The sequence below is a fragment of the Mycena indigotica genome, assembly GCF_014461135.1.
Source record: "Mycena indigotica strain 171206Taipei chromosome Unknown Mind.scaff0013, whole genome shotgun sequence".
Lineage (NCBI taxonomy): Eukaryota > Fungi > Basidiomycota > Agaricomycetes > Agaricales > Mycenaceae > Mycena > Mycena indigotica.
Genome location: NW_023503012.1, coordinates 741,522 through 752,029, shown reverse-complemented (window position 1 = coordinate 752,029; position 10,508 = coordinate 741,522). Strand labels below are relative to the sequence as shown.

Sequence of the window (10,508 nt, the reverse complement as noted above, 5' to 3'; positions counted from 1 at the left end):
TTCTTCGATACCTACCATATAGTACCGATGCGCGCCGCCCGCCGTTGTCTCGCGGAGGCCTCGCGGCAGACGCTCAACGCGCAGCACGTCGCCGCCGCGCTCCTCCCGCCTAAACCGTGCGTCTCCCGTGTCCTACCACGTCTTTCGCCCGCTGAGGTGTTTTTTTTCTTCCACTAGACTACTCCGCGCTTTGCTCCGCGCCCACCGCGGACTCGCGGCGGACCTGCGGTACATGGGCGACCGCTACGTCAAGGACGGTGTGTGCCCTTGTCTCCCCACCCCATTGCTGACGGAGGACAGAGTTCCGGCGGCATCGCGAGACGACGAATCCGGTCCACGTGATGGGCTTCCTCGCGCAGTGGAAGATGTACCTCGACGCGCTCCCCCGCGGGCCAGGCGCGCAAGAGTGGCGCGGGCGGAAACTAGACGCGACGGCGTTTGAGAAGGTGCGTGGTAGTGTAACGAGTGTTACAAGGACTTACAGGATAACCTTTGGGTGTAGATGTCGACGGAGCAGCTCGGCCAGCTGCATGAGCTGATGCATGCCGCGAAGGGCGTGTGGAGGGATGTGCCGCCCGGGGAAGATCGGGCTTAGCGGGCCGGGGCGTATTGCGCCAGGCACGCCGTTGCCCTTGCCCACAAACTCGACCCGGTTCGAATAGAGGGCCGGATGTACTTCATTCCTTAATCAACGACGTATACGTGGTTAAGTTCTCGCCGTCGTCGCGAAGCGCTATGCGGCATTCCATCCTCCTCTCGGCTTAAAATGGCAGCAGACGCCCCACATATTCTGCGCTGCGCTCCGTCGCATCCTCCTCACCCGGCAAGCTCGGCCCGTAGCACTCAGGCAGCACTTCTCCGCGCCTGCGAGTTCGAGCATCGGTCATCCATTCCCTAGCGCGTATGTCCACCGTAGCGCGCTGCATAATTTGGCTTTTGCGGTGTGCGAGCACAGAGCAGGTACAGATAGCGTTTTTTCCTCACGCACTTGTCTTCGATTCTCTGAAATTATTGAGATTCCATCTCCTCCAGGTCCTTCGGAATCTCTACAAGATCATAGTGCTGTCCTTACGGTGACCCATGTATGAACTTGAACCTATCTTTTCGTCACTCCCTTCCAGGCAGGCAAACCTACCGCCGGGTTTCTAAGAACATGCACTGGTCCGCCGCAAATTTGAGCTGACCTAACTAGTGGGCAGAACCTGGTACTGTCCACGCTCTCAAGTCCCTCGTCCTCGCAGTTGCATCCTTCGAATCCATGAAAGTGGCACAGGCAATATATCAACTGTGCATAATATACTGGTACAGAAGCATCGTCGCCTCAAAATTAAATTTCACGAGCAACTTCAAAATTACGCGGGCTGTTTGGTCGCGACCGGGGCGCCGCGGAACTGTGAGACCTCCTGCTGGAGCACGGTGACGGTGGCGAGGGCGGTGCGCAGGCGGCGCTGACGGAAGCACAGAAAGCCGCCAAGGAAGAACACGAGGAAGGCCATCAGCGAGGCGATCGCCATCCCGAAGTAGTAGCCGTCGATCGCGCTCTCTTCCTCTGTGCAGAGGCCAGCGCGCGACACGAGTCGGGCGAGGGACGGCGCGGGCTGGTAGTGGATATTCATGTCAGCAAGCGGTATACGGGCGACAACGGGACGGACCGTGGCATTGACGATGGACAGGAAGGCGGCGGCGAACGCGAGGACGTGAATCATGGTAGTGAGGAAACAAAAGGGGTGCAGACTTTGGTGAGAAACGTATAAATCTGCGCGCACCGCCAAGAGACGCGGATCCGCGGCGATGTTCATCGCCACATGGGCCGATGTGCAAGAATAGGTTAAGATGGGTTGCACGGGCGAGCGCGCCAAGACTCGTCGTTCAGGGTGGATCCTGGAAGATCCTGGACTGAGGTGGGGCAAATGTGGCATTGGGCTCTAAGGCGCAAGTTAAGGCCCCGCAGTAACACGCACCTCCACAGGAACTTACATGTACAGAGATTAAGTAGTAAAGGCGCAGCGGTGATTCTAGGCATTGCCGCCGGCATCTAATCCCACCGTCAGGGGATTTCAGCCGAAGCACTTCCTAAAGCAGTCGCCAGATCGCAATGATTGAGTGAACTCTTCACTCGCCATGCGGTAGCGGGCCTTACCCCGAGAAATTGGAACAAAACTGGCAAAACTGGGGGAGGTTTTAAACTTTTCAATTAAGCTAATAATAACTTTGCTTATGGTGGACTCTAAACTCCAGCAGGAGATGTCAAAAGTGCATTAAATCAGAATCATACATTATAATATATTATCATTATTATTGTTATTGTTATATTAACCCCATGGTCAAAAAGGGGTAGTCACAATATATGCTATATTTGATACCCCAATACAGAACTTGATTTCTTGTAAATCAGATACAATTTTTGCAACTTTTATCGTATATTAGTCAAAGCAGCAAAGAAAGGCTATTGTTTTTGGACTACTATTTCTTATATATAAATTCTGCTTATGAGACCATTTTCTGGCTAAAACCCCAGTGCAATATTATAATAGGCCACCACTACACACTGGGCTGTTTCCACAATTTTTCCATGTAAAAAGTTAGAGTTTCTGAATACTTTTTTTTTTCAGCGGGACAGAAAGGGGAGGGTTGTGCGTAGTCGTCGAGTGGTTTTAACTTTTTTTTGTCATTCTTATTTTGTTGATTAAGACATTAGTAATCAGTCTGTTTCTCCCTTCGCGTGTTCTGTTGTGCACCAGGAACAGAACAGATGAATTGTCGGGCCTGCTCGCTCTGCTTACAGGGTAGATGTGCACCGAAAGGGCCTGTTAACTCAGTCCCTGGTCATTATTGGTGATCGAAGGTGCGGATCGGGTCGTTTTGCTACTCCTAACCTCCTAGCAACCCCCCCCCCCATCCCCTGGTGTCGAGTTGGGCTTAGCAACAGCTTGACAACATCAGGAAAACTTCATTTCGCTGGAGGCCCTGGCAAGCCTGTCAAGGGCCTTCCAGATTCTGTGATCAATCTGGTGTGGCTGGCACAGCTCTTCCGGCTGGTGCCAGACATTTGACAGAATTTGCAAATCATGCCAGGATCTGCCTTGGAAAAATTCCCTAAGTCCCAAATCAATCATTTCATCACTGATCATCTTTTTCCTCCATGACAACGCCTGACAGATGGCGTGATTTTTTCGCTGCTTTCTTCCCTCCCCCCCACATCCCCCAACTCTCTCCTCCTCTCTCTCCGACCTGCAACCGACTGCCTCGGGGCGTTATGCTTGCTGCGATGGTCGGGAAGGCTGTTGGCCATTGGGGTCCTCGTTGGGTGCGTGTTCTGTCCTTTTCTTCCTCCCTACTTAGGCCTTGCATTCAGGAAGCCTAATCGTTGTGCATTCGCTAACCCCAGGCGACCCGCGCCCATTCGTAGCTGTCGACGCTTCTCAGTCACGTGCTTCCCACATATGTATTCTGTCAGGGGAACCTCCCTTCCGGCCCGGAGACGCGCCCGATTCCGGTCTGACTCCGCCATATTGTTTATGGCAGAAGGACCCGCTCAGCAATGGGCGGAGCGCCACGGTGTCAGGGGAACCTCCCTTTCGGCCCCTCGGAGACGCCTCCGATTCCGGTCTGACTCCGATTCCAACTCCGGTCCGGCCCTCCATCTCGCCTGCACAATCACCGATCCGTCAACGCCCTCCCGACGGTCGCCCTGGGACCTCGCCTGCGACGCCGCCCAAGCCTTCTGTGCCCGACAGCGGCAGCTACGGACAAGCAGTATATAGTCAGCTCCCTAGCAGGCGGACCCTTAGAGTTTCTTCTCTTTGGATCCTCCCCTGCTAGGTCAGCTTCATTTGTATTGGATCCTCCCCTGCTAGGACCTTGATCTCAGGCCTCCGGGGTTGCCCATACACACGGAAGCAAAGCCCCGTTTCCGTTTCCATCCTGGGGCTCGTTCGTTTCCGAGTTTCGACTCCGGTCTGTCGAGGAGAACGAGCAAGATCACGCTCTCTCCAAGCTGGAGACTTCCGCCTGTCACATGGGTACAAAGGATGTCTACCAGTACACCGACGACTTCGAGGACCTGATGGACCTCGCCGGATTCGAAGACGCGCTGGTCAAGGTGACCAAGTTCCGCCACGGACTTGACCCCTTGATCAACAACGGAATCACGTCCTCAAACGACCCCCCGGACCTCCGGGATTACCTTAGCTGGCGCACCCGGGCCTTCCGTCAATACGAGGCCCTGGTCCGGGCCAAGCTGATCAAGTCAGCCGCCCCCAAGACGCCTGGCGGTTTGATTCGGACTCCGTTTCCGGTCAACCGCATCCCGGCTCCGGCCCCCTTCCGCCCGGTGGCTCCGGTCGTGCCACCCGCAGCCCGCGCCCCCCTCCCTCCACCTCCCGTTGGAGCTAGAGTCCACCACCAGCGCGCTGAAGCTCTCACTCTCTGGGCTTGTCGACTGTGGTGCCACCTCCGACTTCATTGACACGAACTATGTTGCTCGGAATGGCATTCCGGTCCGCACCCTCGATCAGCCGATTCCGGTTTTCAATGTCGATGGCACCCCCAATGACACTGGCTCCATCAAACAGATCGCGGACTTGGTCCTGCGCTACAAGGGCCATGCCGAATGAGTTCAACTGGCCGTCACCCGTCTTGGCAAGCAAGACCTCATCCTGGGGTATTCCTGGTTGCGGAAACATAACCCAGAGATCAATTGGGAAACCAAGGAGGTCAAGATGACACGGTGCCCCCGCAATTGCTCGACCTGCCGTGAGGAAGAGCACGTCGAACGGACTGAGCTGCGGCGACTCTGGTCGCTTCAGAAGCGTCTCCGCTCCGGCCCGTTCCCCTCGGTTTGCACTATGGACCTCTCTGGCCCTGAGGACGGAGACAATTCCGATTCCGGTCTCGATTCCGACCTGCCTGATCTGACACCGGACTCGGACTCGGACGACAAAGGTGACCAGCTTGAAGATGGTGACCGCATCTTCTACACCTCGTTCCGTCCCTCAGAGGAGATACGTGCAGGTAGCACCGTCTCACAGCGTCTGGCCGAAGCCTTCGCCAAGAACTCCGCCCCACCGCCCTCCGAGATCCCGGACTGGGCTAAGGAGTTCCAGGACGTCTTCAACAAGGAGTTCTTCGACACGCTACCGGAGCGGAGAGCCTGGGACCACGCCATTGAGCTTGTCCCCGACGGTAAGCCCACCAACTGCAAGGTGTACCCCATCTCGCCCCTCGAGCAACGCGAGCTCGACGCGTTCATCGAGGAAGGGCTTTCGACGGGCCGGATTCGCCCCTCCAAGTCTCCGATGGCATCTCCGGTCTTCTTCATCAAGAAGAAGGACGGCGGACTCCGCTTCGTCCAGGACTACCGTGCCCTCAACGCGATGACTGTCAAAAACCGGTACCCCCTTCCGCTGATCAACGACCTCATCAACCGGCTCAAAGGCGCTCGTTACTTCACCAAACTCGACGTCCGTTGGGGCTTCAACAACGTCAGGATCAACGAAGGTGACGAGTGGAAAGCAGCTTTCCGGACTAACCGAGGCCTGTTCGAGCCCTTGGTGATGTATTTCGGCCTGACAAACTCTCCCGCGACTTTCCAAACGATGATGAATGATATTTTTCAGGACCTCATCCTCTCCGGAGACGTCATGATCTACCTTGACGACATCCTGATCGCCCATTCCGACCTCCGGAAACACCGGCAGATTGTCCAGGAGGTCTTACGGCGACTCCGGGAGCACAAATTGTACCTCCGAGCGGAGAAGTGCGACTTTGAAAAATCGTCAATCGAGTACCTCGGAGTTATCATCTCCCATAACCACGTCGAAATGGACCCCGTCAAGGTCGCAGGCGTCTCCGCTTGGCCGACTCCGGAAAACAAGAAGGACATTCAGCAGTTCCTTGGGTTCGCTAACTTCTACCGCAGGTTCATTCGGGACTTCTCGACCCTTGCGCGCCCTCTTTTCGTGCTCACCAAGAAGGACCAGCAATGGACTTAGGGCGACACGGAGGCCTCCGCGTTCCAAGCGATCAAGGACGTGGTCACCTCGGAACCGGTCCTGGCGATTCCGGACGACGCACGGCCTTTCCGACTCAAGGCGGACAGCTCTGATTATGCGACGGGGGCGGTTCTTTCACAATCCGCCCCGGACGGGAAGTGGCACCCTGTAGCATTCTATTCCAAAAGCTTAAATGATGTCCAGCGCAACTACGAAAATCCACGACAAGGAGATGCTCGCGATCATCCGCACACTCGAGGAGTATAGACACTTCCTCGAGGGCGCCGCACCCTGTCGAGATTTGGACTGACCATAAGAATTTGGAGTACTTCAGGAAGACGCAGCACCTCAACCGGAGACAGGCCCGGTGGTCTCTGTACCTCTCCCGGTTCGACTTCACGCTGCACCACAAGCCTGGCCGCGATATGGGTCGGCCTGACGCCCCTCTCCCGGAGACCCGACCACGGAGTCGATTCCGACAACTCCGATGTCGTCCTTCTGCGGCCTGAACTCTTCCACGTCCGCGCACTTGAGGGCGTTTCCGTTTCCGGTCCCGGCTCTGAACTCCTCCGCGACATCCGTGATGCCCTCTCCGGTGAGCCTGACCTGGAGGAGCCCGTCGCACTAACGGCCCGGCAACTTCTTAAGGTTCAAGGTCAAGCTCGAGGCCCCCGCTCCTCACGTTCTGACGAGTGGGCCGTCTCCGGCGGTCTTCTCCATTTCCGAGGAAAGATCGTCGTACCAAAGGACAAGGACCTCCGGAGACGCATCATCGAGCTCTGCCATGACACCCGAGTCGCCGGACACGCAGGTCGTTTCAAGACCCTGGAGTTGGTCTCCCGGAACTACTGGTGGCCTCAGATGTCTCGCCATATCGGCCGGTATGTTGCGACCTGTGACTTGTGCTGTCGCACCAAGGCACTCCGGAGACTGCCCCACGGAGAACTGCACCTCACGGAAACGCCCCCGGAACGCTGGCATACCGTTTCCATCGACTTCATCGTAGAGCTTCCCGAAGCCCATGGGTACGACGCGATCATGGTCGTCGTTGACACCCTCGGAAAGCGCGCCCACTTCCCGGAGTGTCATACGACGGTCGATGCAGTAGGGGCAGCCCGCCTCTACTACCGGAATGTCTGGCGGCACCATGGGACTCCGGAGAAGTACGTCTCCGACCGCGGCTCGCAGTTCATCGCGGACTTCACCCGAGAACTTTGGCGTCTAATCGGCATCAAGCCTGCCACGTCCACCGCGTACCACCCGCAGACAGACGGTCAGACAGAGCGCGTCAACCAGGAGCTGGAGCAGTACTTGCGGATCTTCACCAACTACCAGCAGGACGACTGGGATGAGCTGATTCTGGCCGCGGAGTTCGCCTACAACAACCATGTTCACTCCTCCACGCAGCAGGTCCCCTTCATGACGGACACGGGACGGCTCCCGCATGGGCTTCGAACCCGGAGTCCGTTCCGCCATGGAGTCAGTGAACGAGTTCCGCGACCGGATCGCCACTGGTGTTGCTGAAGCCAACGCCCGCTCACTAAGGCCAAAGAGGAGTACAAGCGCTACTACGACCGGAGACGCACTCCGTCTCCGGAGTTTAAGGTTGGCGACCGTATTTGGCTGGATGCCTCTGACATCAGGACGACTCGCCCCTCGGAAAAGTTCTCCCATCGCCGCCTCGGACCGTTCAAGATAGTCGCGGAGATCAGCAAAGGTGCCTACAAGCTCGACCTCCCTCCGCGCTACTCGAAGCTCCACCCGGTCTTCCCCGTCATCAAGCTCGAGCTCGCCCAGGACGACCCCTTCGACGGACGCCCCGGCTACGACCAGCCCCCTCCGGACCTCGAGGACGGAGTCCCGGAGTGGGAAGTAGAGGAAATCCTGGACGCAAGGGTGAGGTATAAACGGCTGAACTACTTCGTCAGATGGAAAGGCTACGACGCATCGCACGACCAATGGGTCCGCTTCGACCGCGTCTTCGCCCTGGAGAAAATTGCGGAGTTCTATCGTAAGTACCCTGGCAAGCCACGACACATTGCCTCCGCGACCTTCGACTCGATTCCGTTCCGGTCTATGCGTCGGGACGCCGCATTCAAAGGGGGGGGGTGATGTCAGGGGAACCTCCCTTTCGGCCCGGAGACGCGCCCGATTCCGGTCCGACTCCGGTTCCGACTCCGGTCCGGCCCTCCATCTCGCCCGCACAATCACCAATCCGTCAATGCCCTCCCGACAGTCGCCCTGGGACCTCGCCTGCGACGCCGCCCAAGCCTTCTATGCCCGACAGCGGCAGCTACGGACAAGCAGTATATAGTCAGCTACCTAGCAGGCGGACCCTCAGAGTTTCTTCTCTTTGGATCCTCCCCTGCTAGGTCAGCTTCATTTGTATTCACTTACCAATGTTCACGCTTTGGATCCTCCCCTGCTAGGACCTTGATCTCAGGCCTCCGGGGTTGCCCTTACATATTCCTCCTACTGGGGCGCCTGTTCCCTGTCATCACGTGCTGTGTGTTGTGGCAGCTCCTATAGTCAGATTTATGCATAAGATATGGGTGGTGTCTAGGGAATATTAAGATATGGGTCCAGCTACTTATAATATATAACAGCTCTTGGATTTATTATTATTACCATTTTTGATTGCCATCAGTGATTCTGGTGGCTATATAGAGATCCATCAATTTCATCCCAATTAGGATGATATTCTCTTTTGCCTATGATACAGTCCCCCTAACTATATACCAGGTCATCGGCCTGAAGAAATAGGACTTAAAGATATCATATATGATATTACATAAGTCATATCTGTCAATCCTGTTGTGTAATATCAGTTTTGATCTCCTGTCACAATTCCTCTCACAAGTCTCAGTAATGGGTGTCTGGTGGAATACCCATATCTTATGGATAACTTTTTATGGACCTCACCAGCGTTTTATGCATAGATCCAGCCATAGAGGGTGGTTGCGCCGCCGTTGCAGGCCCACGATGGCCTGACACCAGCGCCGGAGTGGACGGGCCAGGTCCTATCTGCGACAGGAACTTCTGCTTGAAAAATGTCAGAAAAATTATTACCAAGAAAAAATGTCAGACTATGTCCAGAGAAAAGACTAGGACAATAATTTCAAGTTTTTGCAGGTAATTTTTACCAAGAAAAAATAGGAAAATAGAATTCAAGATGTTTTTCAACATTTTTGCCAGAGAAATGTTTCATATTTTTAATTAGCAAACAATGTTGCACAAATGACCAGTTTCTTTGCTAATTATTTACAAGCAAAAACTCAAATTTTTCTTTCAGGAAAAAACTAGAACTTTTTGTGTTGTGAATAAAGCTGTTGTCTGTAGCTTGGAGCACTTGACTGTTAAGTCTTGTTTACAATCCACTGGGGCTGTATACACCAGTGGCCTACATTATATAGTACATTGGAAACTACTAGAAGTATCTACAAGGTAAGAGAATTTCTCAGTCAGCCCTTAGTCAGCCCATCGGGCACTTCGGGCTTACATTCTCAACATTTTGTTGCTAAAAAAAAGTGATCATTTGTACAACAACTTTTACTGGTCAAAAATATTTGACTAGCAAGAATGTTGAAAAACACCTTCAATTTCTTCTTCTGATTTTTTCTTGGCAAAAACTTGAAATTCCTAATTGTTTTCTCTCTATATATAGTCTGACATTATTGTGGGTAATCATTGGGTAAAAAACCTTAAGTTTTTTTCTCTGACATTTCACAGGCAAAAGCTGCGGAAAAAAGTTCAAATTTTGACCCAGAAAGAATTTTCTCAAAAATTTGAAGTTTTTTAGCTAACTTTTCACAAAGAAAAATTATGGAAATGGTCTAGTGACAATTCACTATGTAAACGTGATATCATGATTACATCTGTCAAGGGCACAGGGCCGCTCAGGCTTGCTCTCGACGATCACCAGGCTTTTAGTGGCGACTTGCCCTGCTTGGAGATGCAGTGGGCACATTCTCAGGGGCCGCCACGGATGTTTCTGGGGTGCCGGGCACGGGATGTCTCGCATGGGGCATGTTTATATAGCCGTCCTCCTCGCCGGCGCTCGCGTCTACGAATGTCATGGAGAGCGCTACCCCCACCCCAATGCCAATAGGACCGAGCCCAGCTGCAATAGCTGCGTCGCTGCGGAACATCTTTGCATGTGTCACAGCTCTTGGACTTGCTCTAGTAACTAATAGCTATGGCAGACCGATTCTGCTGGGGACCTGGGCGAACTGTATGGTGTATATGCTCGAGCTGCTCCTTGTGTACTGGTATTTTTTTAACATATTTCCGTGCGTCCCTCCCTTTTTCATTCCTTCCCTTCTTCCTAGGCTGATGCTGACAGGCTCTCCCGGCGCGGACACGTTGCTCGCCAAGTGCGTAGTCGCGTTCGTGTGTCTCGTGGACACAGCGGGCACGATGGGGAGCGTGTGCCTATACTTACATCGTACGTCTTCCAAAGAACGGTCTTCAATGGTCACTGTAGAAGGTGCTGATACAAGACAGTTCCTTGTGCGA

General features: G+C 54.3%; 2 protein-coding genes across 2 annotated transcripts; one reads left to right on the top strand and one right to left on the bottom strand.

Annotated features, from left to right (window-relative positions):
* On the top strand, nucleotides 1–595 carry MIND_01265200 (uncharacterized protein; the record flags this gene model as incomplete). Its single annotated transcript, XM_037369133.1, has 4 exons — nucleotides 1–116; nucleotides 178–257; nucleotides 301–446; nucleotides 503–595. The coding sequence occupies exons 1-4, from the start codon at nucleotides 28–30 to the stop codon at nucleotides 593–595; spliced, it is 408 nt and encodes a 135-aa protein (XP_037214339.1). The 5' UTR covers nucleotides 1–27.
* Nucleotides 596–1,352: 757 nt separating this feature from the next.
* On the bottom strand, nucleotides 1,353–1,724 carry MIND_01265100 (uncharacterized protein; the record flags this gene model as incomplete). The annotated part of the gene is made up of 2 exons (XM_037369132.1): nucleotides 1,653–1,724; nucleotides 1,353–1,598 (listed from the first exon to the last, which is right to left on the bottom strand). The coding sequence occupies exons 1-2, from the start codon at nucleotides 1,704–1,706 to the stop codon at nucleotides 1,353–1,355; spliced, it is 300 nt and encodes a 99-aa protein (XP_037214338.1). The 5' UTR covers nucleotides 1,707–1,724.
* Between the last annotated feature and the right edge of the window lie 8,784 nt (nucleotides 1,725–10,508).